Below are 14,089 nucleotides of genomic sequence, written 5' to 3'. Positions count from 1 at the left end.
GAGAGAGAAGCTATTTCTCTGGGAAAAAAGTCTCACAGTTTCCAGCCTGTAGAGCTGGAATCATCTTATTTTGATCTGGAAGCTTGTGCCTAGGTCAGTCAGAAAACGAAACCACACTTTCTCTTGAAAATGAATTCTTAACAAGAGAAAATTAACTCTGACCGTGTAGAGGATTAGGAGGGAAAATTAGAAGTATGTTTGAAATGCGGCGTTCCCTTGTAAAAATCGTTATGTGAACGAATGCTCACATTAGGAGCTCCCTTTTCTGCTTTTCTATCAGAGCATATGCATTCTTGTTGTGTGGAGGTGCCACTCCCAGGGGGCGCCGCGCTTCCCTCGTCTGTGGCGCATCTGCAGTTGGCTTTATGGCTGAAGGCACAGGTGGAAGTCACAGATGTGTTGATTGACAGTACCTTCCTCTTAGAGCAGTCTGGAGAAACCCATAGAGGAAGCCATGTCGCCAACTGGTGCTAGGCAAGCTTATCATTGCTAATGGCAGAAACATCGCGGTGAGCTAATCACAGAAGCAGTCCCCTTGCTGCCTTGGCCTCCTGCCTCTTGATGTGTGGAGACTATTCAATTCGAGCCATAGCAGCAGCGGCCAGATTCGAATTACAGCCCAGGGTGTTTTCCTCTCTGACTCACTCCATGGAACTGGGATCAGATTCCAGACACAGCTGCCATCGGCTACACCACCTCTGGTCTCCACCAATGCTATCGTCCAGTGTTTCCACGGAGCACAAGCAAGTTTGTGGAACCAACTTGCATTCACTGGTATTTCAAAGAACTGTGTCCGCTTGCTTAGAAAAGAGACAGCAGGTGTTGTCTGTGGCACTGTGCCACTTTGGTTTACAGCAGCGTAGATACGAGAGGGAAACAGGAGCTGTGTTAGCCCAGCCACTCATGGCGTCAGGTTGTGTGCATCCCCTTCTAGTGCTTTTATCTTTTGAGCTCATCATCTCCCCCTTCCCTTTCCTCTCTCCAAACCTTTCCATATGCCCCTCCTTGCTCTTTTTCAAATTCAGAGCTTCTGTTTTTCATTTGGTGTGTGTGTGTGTGTGTTCCTAAATACGTAAATAACCTGTTCAGTCTGTATAGTGTTCCTTGTGTGTATGTTTCAGGGCTGGCCACGGGTATTGGACAACCAATTGATACACTCTTCCCTGAAGACTATTTTTCCCACTCTCTGCACTCCTCAGCTTCCAGGGCATTTTTGAGCGCATGAAGGGTCCCCTCTTTGAAGTGTGACTCTATTGGCTATGGGGGTCTGCTACTCTGTGAGTACTGGAAGCCATGTGACATGGAATGTGTACTTCATAAACTTGTGTGATTGCGTAGACCTTGAGTTTGGGGTGGGGAGAAAGTGCAATATGGGATGCATAGAGAGATGACTCCATTGTTCAGAGCCTTTACAGCTCTTTTGGAGGACTGGGGTTTGGTTCTGGGAACCCATGTAGCAGCTACCAATCATTTGTAACCCAGCCCCGGGGAACCAATGCCTTCTTCTGGCACCTGAACACATGTGCACATAAACTCACAGAAGAGCACACACATACATATACTAATTTTAATCGTAAAAATAGATGCAATAGAGTTTGACGAAAGGGTCTTGTATGTCTTTGATATCAAATGTTGAGATCCATTGTCACCCAGGCGCATGCTGAGGAGGTGTTTCCTTCATCTAACCTAACCCAAGACCCTTCTGCATGAAGCAGGAGAAGGAACCAAACGTCTATGTGTCACTGACTCCATGAGAACCTTCCATGGCGGTGGAGCCTTGAACGTCTTCCCCCAGTACCAGTAAAAGGCTTCCCCCAGAAGTGACTTCCCTCCTGCTGTCTCACGGGAAGAGTGTGTTCGCTCTTGGCTGGTGCTTGCGGCTTTCTCGGGGAGATGAAGCTTTTTTATAAGCCCACACTGCACTAGGAAGGCCCGGGGCTGCAGGGCAGTGGCCTGGGGATCAGACAGACCTCATTTCAGTCCTTCCTTTTCCATTCTCAACTGCTTTCAGACTCTTCCTCTTCCAATAACGAGACCATTGCAGTCAGACTGTTGGAGTGACTGTGACATGAGGAGCAATGGCAGCCACTACTATCTATTAGCACTCGGGTGGCCTTAGAAGCCCTGACAAAAGAAATCATAAGTGATGTCTTATGAGGAAACTGAGGTAGCGTGCTGTTCATGGTCACCCTGCAAGTGAGCAGCTGGCGTTAGCTATCAGTTTTGTCTCTGTCCCATCTTAGACCTTAGGATCCTGGGAAATCCAAGTGGTGCCTGATGCAGAGTTAATGCTTGCTAGTTTTTGAGTCCTTGCTTCCCCTGTTTTTACTGCTTAGCCTTCCACGGTTTCAGTCAGCTATGGTCCACTATGGTCCACTGAAAATAATAAGTGAAAAATTCCAAAATAGATGAACTCCAAGTTTTAAATTGCACTTTTTTTCTGCATGTAGATGTCTAGTGCAATGAAGTCTACAATCCTGTCAGTGCCTCAATCATTCGTTCATGCAACATATGATGTGGAAGAAATATCACTGCTTTTTCTATTGTCCAAACTCAGTGTTTAACTCTGAGCCCTCACCTGGCTCATAAGATACTCAGTGTCTGTCATTTTTATCACTTCAAGCCTGTTTTCACCAATGTCCTTCACACCTCTGTCATCTTGGAGCAAAGCCTTCTCATCCTGGAATGGCATGCACTGGCGCTTCCTTACCTTGCCACCGTGTGAAGGAGGAAATGTTTCACTTTCCCACCCAACTGTGCTGTTTGCAGGCTTGGAGAAAGCATGAGTTCACACGTAATAAAAGGGCTCAGACCACAGAGAGAGGGCTGATAATTGAGATACCAGCTTCAGCGGTACAAGTTTTCTTGCAAGATGAACTCTCTCTCTCTCTCTCTCTCTCTCTCTCTCTCTCTCTCTCTCTCTCTCTCTCTCTCTCTCTCTCTCTTTCAAGAGGGTTTCTCTGTGTAGCCTTGGCTATCCTGGTACTTCCTCTGTAGACCAGGTTGGCTAGAACTCAGAGTGCCACCTGCTTCTACCTCCAGAGTGCTGGGTTTAAAGGCATGTGCCACCATGCTGGGCGCTCCAATACGGATTTTAAAAGGTTTGCTGTCCTCCTCTGAAGAGCATGGAGTCTCTAGCCGGAGTGTTCTTTCCATGAAGGAGTGAATGCCAGCTCTCGAGTTCTTGTGCTGTACATTGTTGTCCACTGCATGTAAAATTCATCCGTGGCTTTGCCCAGGCATCTTCCACACTGTAGAACTCACGGAGGATTAAAGGGCCTTTATCACATAAGTGTCATCAGAACAGGTTATGTCTGGTCCTGGAGGACAGTGTCCAGTGGGAGAGGAATGGAGAGCAATGGGAGGGGAAGCGTTTTCCCCACTGTTCTTCAAGAACCATTTACCAACAGTTACAGTGAGCCTCCCGTTCTCGAATACACTTTTAAGAGCTGGAAAATAGACCCTGATTTCACTTTTTAGTGGTTGGACCACTGAGCCACTCCTCCCCACCCTTAGGCAAAGTCCTGGGAACCCTTCTACCACTTGGAAAGATGGAGAGTGAGACAAGGTCAGGAATAATAAAAGAATTAACGCCTGGAGCAATAGCTCAGCCTTTAAGAATGTGTGCTGCTGGGCATTGGTGGTGCACACCTTTAATCCAAGCACTCGGGAGGCAGAGGCAGGCAGATTTCTGTGAATTCGAGGCCAGCCTGGTCTACAGAGCGAGTTCCAGGACAGGCTCCAAAGCAATACAGAGAAACCCTGTCTCAAAAAAACAAACAAATAAACAAAAAAAGAAGGTGTACTGTTCTGCAGAAGACATAGTTAGGCTTACACCACCCACGTAACATGGCTCACAATTCTTGTAACCACATCTCCGGGACATCTGATGCCCTCTGCTGGCCTCCACAGGCACCTGAATTTGTACACACACACACACACACACACACACACACACAGACACTGACATATACTGACACATAATTAACTTTTAAAAAGAGAGGTAGCATTGTCCTTCCCTCCACCCAGCCCCAACTACCAGAGAGTCTCAAAGGTAATGAGTTTCTGTGAGTTCAGGGAACTTTGCAATGGGCACATATTTTCTTGCTAACTCTGGGCACTTTTAAAGAGGTTGGCACCTGGGATGTTTTTAAAGAAAAACTGAGGGAGATTTCATGAGCTTTTCTGAAGCAACAGTCCTTTGCTACTGAGATGAGGAACAGAACAGAGCCAGTCCAAGGCCGACAGTTACTGGATGGATGTCCTTGTTGGACTAGTCTCCTATAAGGTCACAGTAACCTTCCCCCACCCCCAAGACTATGGTTCTGAGCTTGTTCTCTCCTGTGGCATGTGCATATGAGAGTCCCCTGCTTCCTAGCCTCAGCTTCACCAATTATGTCTTTGTCTGTTAGGATTTGACACAAGTGACCCCATTTTGATATCTTTATCCCACTTATGCTCAGGTTTATCTGTGTTTCAGACAATGGTGGGCAGACTCTGTCTGGGGGCAACAACTGGCCGCTTCGAGGAAGGAAATGGTCCCTGTGGGAAGGAGGCGTCCGTGGAGTGGGCTTTGTGGCAAGCCCCTTGCTAAAACAAAAAGGCGTGAAGAGCCGGGAGCTCATCCACATCTCCGATTGGCTGCCGACGCTGGTGAATCTGGCCGGGGGGAGCACCAACGGAACCAAGCCTCTGGATGGCTTCGATGTGTGGAGAACCATCAGGTACCTGCATGTGTTTCCCGTTCTTTGCCAGCAAATTAACATGGTTGATGGAGAATAATCATTTCCCTTTGTAAGATAGCGGTTCAGCTGAGACATACAGGGCCACCCTGCCCTTAAAAAAAAGAAATGAAATGCCTTTCAGATATTGTCATTATGTATTTGCATGTCATTATGCATTTGGGATTTGGGTTCTGTGTTTTATACAAAGTACAGGATTCTCCTGTAGAAGGTCTTCAAAGCTGAGAAGTTTCTCTCGGTGCAGCATAGAGCGTTGCTGGCCTCCTGCAGGATGCCCGTGCTTCTGCCCTTTGCCATCTAGAAAAACGGAGGACTCAACAGAGAAGAAAGCGTAGGAGGATAGGAGGCTGGAGACCCTGTGCAGTCTGTACAACTAAGCTTAGTCCCACTCACTAATGAGTATTTTATGAGTACCTACTATGTGGTGCTGTGTCCTAGGTTCTGGAAAATTAGATGTAAGCAACTCAGGCAAAACCCTGGCTCTCAAAAAGCTTGTATTGTGGCGGGGTGGGGAATAAGGACATTGAACCAGGAAAAGAAGAAAGGCGATTTCAGGTCCTTTGGGAGGAGATAAGAATGTGAAGGAAATAAATGGTGTGTTCTGAGAGCGGGGACCCCATGCAGGAGCAGGGCCTGTCCTCAGCTGTAGAGGTGGCAGCATCCTGCCTGTCTTACTCCTCCCACAGTGTGAAAATGTGGCCTGTGAGGAAGGGAGTCACGTGCCCTGGGCGATGGAAGGTGCTTCCTTCGAGTATGGGCTGGAAACCTTGTGTGTGGCATCTGTAACTCTGCATATTTTATGACATGTATATCTGTGGTTTGTACATAAAATTACATACATTGGAAATACTGTTTTTGCTGACGCAACACAATGGATGGTACTGTGTTTCTCAAGCCCGTCGGTGTGACGAGCTCTGTTTGGGGGTGGTTGGTTGAGTGTCCTCCTTGTGAGCCAGCGCGTATTTTTCTGTTTTCATCTGTGGTTTTCCCAGCTCAAAATAGTGACGTTTCGGGTTCCTATTCAAAGGAAACACGCAGCAGAGGACTCAGGAGTGAAGAGCCATGTCGTATGTGCTTCATTGAAAGGCCATGTATATGTGTGACTGTTGTGGGGGCAGGGGACCACAACAGACTCCAGTACGAGCAATGTGGCAGCAAGATGGGTGAGGAGCACAGATGTTCTTTTACACTGATTTGTATACATTAAATGATTCTGCTTCTTGAAGTTCCAGGTTTTTCCCTGGGGAATGTATATAAATTTAAGGCTCACATTTCAAGCAGCAAAATTAAAGGACTGACCCATTTTTCAACTTTTCAACTAGAGATAACCCTTAAAAATGCTGGGTCTAAGGTCACCCATGCATAGCCAAAAAGTCACACTTGATTTTAAAACTTCTCATTTAACATCTTTATTAGTAGGTGTTTGAAGTCAGTAGGCTCAAAACAAAAACTTCCATTAAAGATTAAAATGAAGTTACTTAAAAAAAAACACAACCTCAGTTTGACCATTTCTGAAACAATATACAAAGGCATGTTGAGAAAAACAAGGCCTTGTTGTATTATGTCTGGGAAGAAACATCTCTAAGTAAAAATGCTTATAATAATGAAAAGCCCACAGCACACAGACAGAGTGGGCAATCCTGGTTATCTGTCAGCAGACCGAAGAACGTCCCTGCCACTCAGTCCGTTCTTTCCTCATCCTGGTCTGCACGTTTTCTTCTTGGTAGATGATGGTAGAGATGGTGACTGGCTCTTTTCTCTGTCCTGCTCTCTTCATCACTGGGAGTGGATTAAGCCCACAGCTGGCAGGGCAACTGTGTCTGTCACCTTTGTACCAGGGATCGAAGCTGCAGGTAGCGGTGTCTCCGGGTCACTGACCCCAGGCTTCATCACCCTGGTTTTCCTTGTCCTCTCAAGGCTGTCTGGAGAGGGAGCTCTGTGGTATGATGGTCTGTAATCTCCAGCCAAGCGTAGCCTGTGGTACTGACTTACCTGGCTGTGTGCTACCCTGGCATCAGTAATCTCCATCACTTGGGCCATCTAGCACAGGAAGGCTGGCACATGAGGTGGTCACCGGGACGTTGCCATATAGAGTGTGAGGGACTGTAGATGCGGATGGCAGGGGAAGCAGCTGTCGTCTGTTACCTTCAATTGAAGCTCAGTTGGTGCCACCCTCCCCTGCGGCTCCCCACTGCCTTCCCCTCCACCACTCGGCCTGCACAGCCTGTCCATCTCCTGCACCTCGCACTGCCTCCTGGGTTGTCCTTTATGTTGGGCAGGAGCGAATCCATCTTCCTCGGTGTCACTGCTGTTGCTGCAAATACAGTCATTTCTTTTTATTTTTTATTTTTATTTTCCAGTTTAAATTTAGATAAGAAACAAGGTTGCTTCACAAGTCAGTTCCAGGTCCCTCTCCCATTCCCTCCCCTCCTCCCGTGCCCTCCCCCCACCCCCCCCCGTTATCCCCTCATTCCCCCAGGGAGGGTGAGGCCCTCCATGGGGGTGTCCATAGTCTGTCATTTCATATAGGGCAGGGCCTAGACCCTTCCCCAAGAGTTCAGGGTGAGAGTGCACCTCACATTGTTCTATGGGAGTCCAAAGTCCGTGTGTATACTTGGGATGGGTACTGATCTGCTGCCCAAGGCTCAATAGGTTCCCTAGGCCTCCTCACTGACACCCACATTCAGAGGGTATTGATCAGTCCCATGCTGGATTCCCAGGCTGATGCCTGGGATTCAAGAGTTAACCTTTGTCTGGTCAGCTGTTTCTGGGGGTTAAACCAGCCCAGTCTTAATCCCTTTGATCATCAGTCCTCCCTCTCTGTTACTGGCTTTCTTGAGTTCAGCTCAGTACTTAACCAGCCACTAAATGAAGTTTCTGTTTCCCAGACTCTCTGGCCATAGGATTGTAGGCTGGCACTCCCCAGATCTATGTCTAAAATCCAAAGATGTCTGTTCCACTATGTTCATAGCAGCTTTATTTGTAATAGCCAGAACTTGGAAGCAACCTAGATGTCCCTCACCCAAAGAGTGGATAGAGAGAATGTGGTACATCTACACAATGGAGTACTATTCAGCAGAAAAAAATAATGGAATCATGAGATTCGCAGGTAAATGGATGACACTAGAAGAAACCATCCTGAGTGAGGTAACCCAGTCATTTCTTATACTGAGTCACCTGACTGTTCCCCAGACCTTTGTGCTAAACCGCCCCACCATCAAATATACCACGCCAGGCTGCACCCCTGTGTGGTGCATGGCTTATTGACTGCGGTGCTGAGAGTTGGGGGACGGAGGAGCCTGTTTCACTGCTCTTAGTTGTGATGAGAGGGGGCTGGCACTCATCTCTACTACCCGTTACTACCCAGGCTGCCTGGGCCCTCTGGGTTCTGCTCTCCATGTGTAACTGTTTATTCCTCCACAAATTTGTAAGCAGCTTGCTATTGGCCAGAAAAGCCTTAGCACTGACTTAGCAATCAAGCAACACATTTTGTGCTATGTGTATTAAGTCCCATAAAAATATGCCAAAGGGCCACAACAGAACACTTTTTCTTGCCATTGCCAACTTGTGACAGTTTAAAAAAATTTACCTAGAAATTTGGAAATTTCTTTTATAAACCCAGTATTTGTCCTTTAGAAGGTTCATTTCAGGGGTAGTGACATAGTTCAGTGGTAAAGTGATTGTTTAGTTCAATCCTCAGTAACACACATACACACACACACACACCACAACATGCGTATGCATGTACACACACAAATACATATTTTCATCATTTTCTGTATATTTTCCTCATTTAACAGGTTTGAAATTAATTGTGCTAAAGAAAAAGAATCATTTTATAAGCAATTGTTATATATAACAAGTTTCATTATGTCATCCAGCTACTCCTACCAAGTATTATTTGATGGAGGCTCCGTGATATGCTAAACCATTGCCTTTACTTTCAAAAAAGATTTGTCACTTATTTTTATTTCATGTGTATGAATGTAAATTCACTGCACGTGTGTAGTGTCCATGGAGATCAGAAGAGGGCATCAGGTCCTCTGGAATAGGGGTTAGAGTTATGAGCTGCCGTGTGGGTGCTGGGAACAAATCCCAGGTCCTTTACCAAGCAGCAAGTGCTCTTAACCACTGAGCTATTTCTCCAGCACTAGCGTTAAATGGTTACCTGATGTTTTTAATAAATAATACTAAAATGAACTATTCCCACATAAAATCTTTGCCTGCATTTAGGGTTTTTCTTTATATATAAATTATTTTAAATTAATTGTGTTAAAGAAAAACGACCACTTTGTAGACAATGGCTATATATAATAATACTGTTCCCCAAGAAGGCTACCCTCTTATTGCATGCAAATAGGCATTATGAATGCAAATATGCATTTTCATCACAGCCTTTCTTATGTAGTCTTTGGAAAGGATCTTAAATGTTTTTTTATTTGTATTTTCTCTTTTGAAAGTATGCACTTTTACTTTTCTGGAAGTATTTTGTGTCTGTATCATGTACATACCTGCTTCACATGGAGGTCAGAAGAGGGCATCAGATCTCCTGGCACTGGAGTTACACGTGGCTATAAAGCACCACGTGGGTGCTGAGAACTGAACCCAGGTCCTCTGCAAGAACTTCAAGTGCTCTTAACTGCTAAGCCACCACCTCACAACTCAGGACTTACATGGAAGGAAATCAAACCACAAAGCTCAGAAGAAAAATCTAAATGAATACTAAGCACACATCTGAGAAACAGATTTCTGAACAAAGACAGCGAGAAAAGCTGATCTCACTGAGAGACATAAGCAAGTCAGAGTTAGTACACATAGGAAAATATGAAAAAAACATTCTGGGCAAGTCTATATCTCACTTGTTTCCTTAATACAAAAAGTTAAAACATTTTATGGTGAAAAGGGAATAAAAAACATCTGAGCACAGCAACACTGACTTCAGTCCATGTTTATCAGTAACTTTAAATGGGACAGTTACTGAGGCTGACAGAGAAGGAAGAAAAGCCAGCTGGATGGCAACTTTCAGGCTAGCCTGGGCTACACAGTGAGCTCTTGTCTCAAAAACAAAAAGCAAAAACAAAAAAAGGTGCTAGAGACATGACTCGGTGGCCAGGGTGCTTGCAGCATAAACATGAGGGCCGGAGTTTAGATCCTCAGCACTCACGGCCGTGCCAGGGTACAGGGCAGTCTGCCTATAATCCTAGAGCACGGGAGCTGGCGACACGGGGCATCCCTGAAACAACCCGGCTAGGGAGACTAGCTGAGTCGGCAAGCTAAGGGTTCCGTGAGAGACCCTGCTTCCCTGCATAAGCTGGAGAACAACAGAGGAAGACAACTAATGTCAGCCTCTGGCTCACACAGATGCATTCACACACCCATGCGTGACACACACTCGTGCACACCACACACACACATGCAAATTAAGTAAAAAATATGAACAAAGTAAAGCTGCTTGGTTCTGATGTGGTCACACTGTGGCGTGCTTGGCGCCGAGTCAGTCTTTATTTTTGTTTTGCTTTGTGGCAGAGATGCACACTGTGGTTCTGTGGTGCCGTTTTGTGAATTCTGAGAAAACCCCTTTGTTCCTGACCCACTGGGGCTATTGTTTTTGGCGCCGTGCATATTGTGGATGCTCATCCGCATCACCAGATTTGGGGTTGTGAACCTGAGTTTCAGTCTTAAGATTATCCCAATCGGGAGTGACCCTCACCAGTCTGGCCTCTACATGCTTCTGCCTGCAGAGAAACTGGCACATGTGGCCACCCTTAACTCCATGCTGTCTTTCTTCAGCACTGGAGTGTTCTCTCAGCGATCAGCCTTAGGGAGCCGGAGCTCTGGGTCCTGCAGGACTGTTCCCAGAAGAGCGTGTCCCTTGTGTGCTGTATCATAGGAGAGTGGGGTTTCTGTGCATATTGTTTTAAGCCAGGTTTGTCCCCGCAGTTTAATCAAACATTTCCAGGCTTGCTCTGCAGAAAACCCTGCAAATTCCTATTCAGTCAGTGAAGAATGACTCCCGATCGTATCATTTCAGGACAACAGTTCCTGGAAAAAAAAAAGGCAACAGAACTGCTTCTGCCCCTGGCTCCGCTCAGATCTTGCCACATCAGTGGCAGGACACTTTGCACTTGGCAGCAGGTACAGAAAGTGGCCAGTCACACTGGTGTCGGAGCCACCTTCCCGACTTAGCAAAAGCAAGTGGCCAGCCAAGGGTCAGAGACACTCGATCTGTGCCCAGAGCATGGCAGGTTTTTTCCAGGCACGGAAAAACCATTTTTTAAGATGATGGCAGCTTTTTCCACTTTGAGTGGAGGTGCGTGAAATAGGCGTGACAGCTAATGGCGGCAGTCAGCACTGGCCAGTGCAGAGGTCAGTGCATGGGCGTCAATCAGTCCCCTTAGACTCGCTTTAAAAATGTCAAGAGGAACGACAGAGGTCTAGGGTTGTCCTAGTTTGCTTTCTGTTGCTGTGATAAAACACTCTGACTAAAAGCAACTTGGGAAGGAAGGGACTGTTTGGTTTACACTCCAGGTCATAATCCATCACTGAGGGAAATCAGGGCAGGAAGGCAGTCTGAAACCATGCTTGTTGCTTACCAGGTACTCTCTGGATCATGTTTCACAAGCTTCCTTATACAGCCTAGAGCCCCCTTCTTAGGGATGGTGCTGCCCACAGTGGGCCTGGACTTTCTGCATTAATTATTAATCAAGACAACACTCCAGACATGCCCATGGATCAACCAGGCACTTCTGCAACGGAAGCTTTCCTCTCGGATGACTCTAGGCTGTCTGGTTGACAGTTAAAGCTAACAAGGGCAGTGATGTCGCTTTCAATAGAGCAGTTTCTCCTCCTTTTCTAGGGGACCCAAGTTTCTCCAGGCTCTTTCCAATGCTATGTGTTTTTTCTGCCTTTACACCAATAAGCAGCTTACAGGCCGTTTCAAGACATTGTATAAGATTTGATGGCAAAAGGGGAGACCAAAGGATTTTTTACACTTTATATGCTTTCTTTACGCATTTGCTCTTTGGTTAATCTTAACAAAAGACAGAATCAGAGCTTGGAACTGGTAGGAATAATTTTCCTTTTCCATCCATGGGGACCCCTTCTGTGTATGACACCCAACTTCAATGACTGTTCACTATTAACTGCTGGTGTCCAATGTCTTAAAAACTTACTGTGTTGTTCTCAAGGCGTTTTTACCTTCTATTAACGGTTCAAAGAGAAAGTTACGGGAAAACAGTTGTTTTACCTTCGGTACAAAGGCTGTACCTTAATCTATTGCTTTCTCAACCACCAATTGCAACTCCAAAGTTACCAACCTGATTCTCTAGTGGGGAGCCTGACTATTCAGGCTGAAGCCTGGTGGGAATTCTGCTCCCACAGGCACCAGCCCTGTCCCTGCCACTAAAGGTACTTTAACTTGATGGGGTTGTCCTTCTGTATATGCTTATCTTATTGGTTGATGAATAAAACACTGTTGGCCAATAGGTCAGCAAGATAGGTAGGACTAGGAAATGAGGAGGATTCTGGGAAATGTAGGCAGAGTCAGTCACCATGTAAGACTCTAGAGGAATAGCAGGTCCATACTCTTTCTCCGGTAAGATAAGACCACGTGGAAATACTTAGATTAATAGAAATGGGTTAATAATTAAGACAGAGGTAGCCAATAAGAAGCCCAAGCCAGCAGCCAACAGTATTGTAATTAATATAAGTCCTGTATATTCATTTGGGGCTGACGTGGTTCCCAAACAGGCTGGTGGGAAAGATGTTCCGTAACATTAACTAAACCTCTGTCATTCTAATTATGAGTAAGACTTGAGATTCAAAGGCTGGGGTGAAAACCTCCAAGTTCAGAGAGGCGGAGTAGCAAACAGCTAACCCTCTCTCTTTGTGGGTGTCCATGGACGACCCATGCTTCTGCCTCTCCAAAGCAGAAGAACCTGCGCCACTCAAAACCGCACTCTACTACGACTTCCTGTGTCTCTCCATCTCTCCTGGATGCCCTCTGAGGCTCTGTGATGACTGTGTCTCTCTGTCTCTCCTGGATGCCCTCTGAGGCTCTGTGATGACTGTGTCTCTCTGTCTCTCCTGGATGCCCTCTGAGGCTCTGTGATGACTGTCTGTCAACTAGTTGCTAGTGCAGCCCTCCCGACCCAAGGTTAATTTTATTCAACTAATGCAAACTTGGGGTTCACAGTTTGGTTGAATATCCCCCAGAAATCGCTTGCCTCTCCACCTCACCGGCATCACCGATACCATGAAGCCCAATAATCCCTGAACCAGAGCAAAGAACCTATGCTTCTTATTCTTCATTCTAAATAGTATTACAGCCAGATGGATACTGAATAGCATTTCCTAGTCATGGTAATGGTGTTGTAAGTCCTCATTGTCCTGGGATCTGTGTCACACAGTGAGTGCCTGCCTCACTGCTGCCGTCACTGTGCTCTTTGAATCTGTTTACATATGTGCTAGGTTCACTGCTGTCTTCTTGTTCACTGTATTTCTTTCACACGATTTTCTTGACAAGTCATGCCTTCTCACAAACTAGTTTATCAAGTTATTGGAAAAGCTCCTTATGACTTGGACTGAGTAAGATTAGACTTGTAGATTAATTCAGGAATAATTGGACATATTTGTTCTTAACAGTTGTCTCCTGTCTTACTGGTGCTGTCTGCATTTAATTTTTTTCCTATATTATATTTTGAATAGATTCTTTGGCTAAGCTGTTTTGCCCGTCAGTTATCCATCATTGCAATAAAATACAACTGACACAAACAACTGAATGTGACTTCTCTTGGTTCCTGGCTTTAGACTGCTCTGTCTGTGACCTCTTGGACTTGTCACATTAGGTTTAAGAGAAGAATGAACACCGTGATATCAGGAGTACGTGAACGAGGCAGCTGTTCACTACAAAGCAGCCAGTAACAAGAAGGGGACATGACCAAGCCATGGCTTTCAAATGCACTTGCTTGGACCCTCATGTCTTCAAACGAGGCCCCACCCTCCAGGCATCCATCACCTCCCAGTGGTCTCATCAGATTTTGGATATGCCAATGGATTAAACCATTTGTTTAGTGTTCCCTGAGCCTTGAAGGAGGGGTGAGATAGAGACAGCACATTTGAGATATAGGTATGACAGTGGCACGGATATTGTGGAGGTAACCAACTGTTGGGTAGGTAAATCCCACAGCTGCCACCATTATGTTGGGTAAAGCCTTTCCTCCAGCCTGGTTCCAGAGCCGCATCAGTCCCAAATGAACACACAGGAGGCTATAATAATTATGAAGCTGCTGGCAGTTTGCTTGTTTCTTACTGGCTAGCTCTGACCTAAGTATTTAACCCATAATGGC

The 14,089-nt window shown here is 45.9% G+C and overlaps 1 protein-coding gene across 1 annotated transcript in view; it reads left to right on the top strand.

Annotated features, from left to right (window-relative positions):
* Arsb (arylsulfatase B) overlaps positions 1 to 14,089 on the top strand; it is a 152,909-nt gene that overhangs the window by 66,983 nt on the left and 71,837 nt on the right. Inside the window, exon 5 of the mRNA XM_005065649.4 lies at positions 4,481 to 4,724. Coding sequence (XP_005065706.2) covers positions 4,481 to 4,724 — 244 coding nt within the window. The remainder of the gene's footprint in view (positions 1 to 4,480; positions 4,725 to 14,089) is intronic.

Source organism: Mesocricetus auratus, unplaced genomic scaffold, assembly GCF_017639785.1.
Source record: "Mesocricetus auratus isolate SY011 unplaced genomic scaffold, BCM_Maur_2.0 Super-Scaffold_100020, whole genome shotgun sequence".
Lineage (NCBI taxonomy): Eukaryota > Metazoa > Chordata > Mammalia > Rodentia > Cricetidae > Mesocricetus > Mesocricetus auratus.
This window is presented reverse-complemented; position numbering and strand designations above follow the sequence as displayed.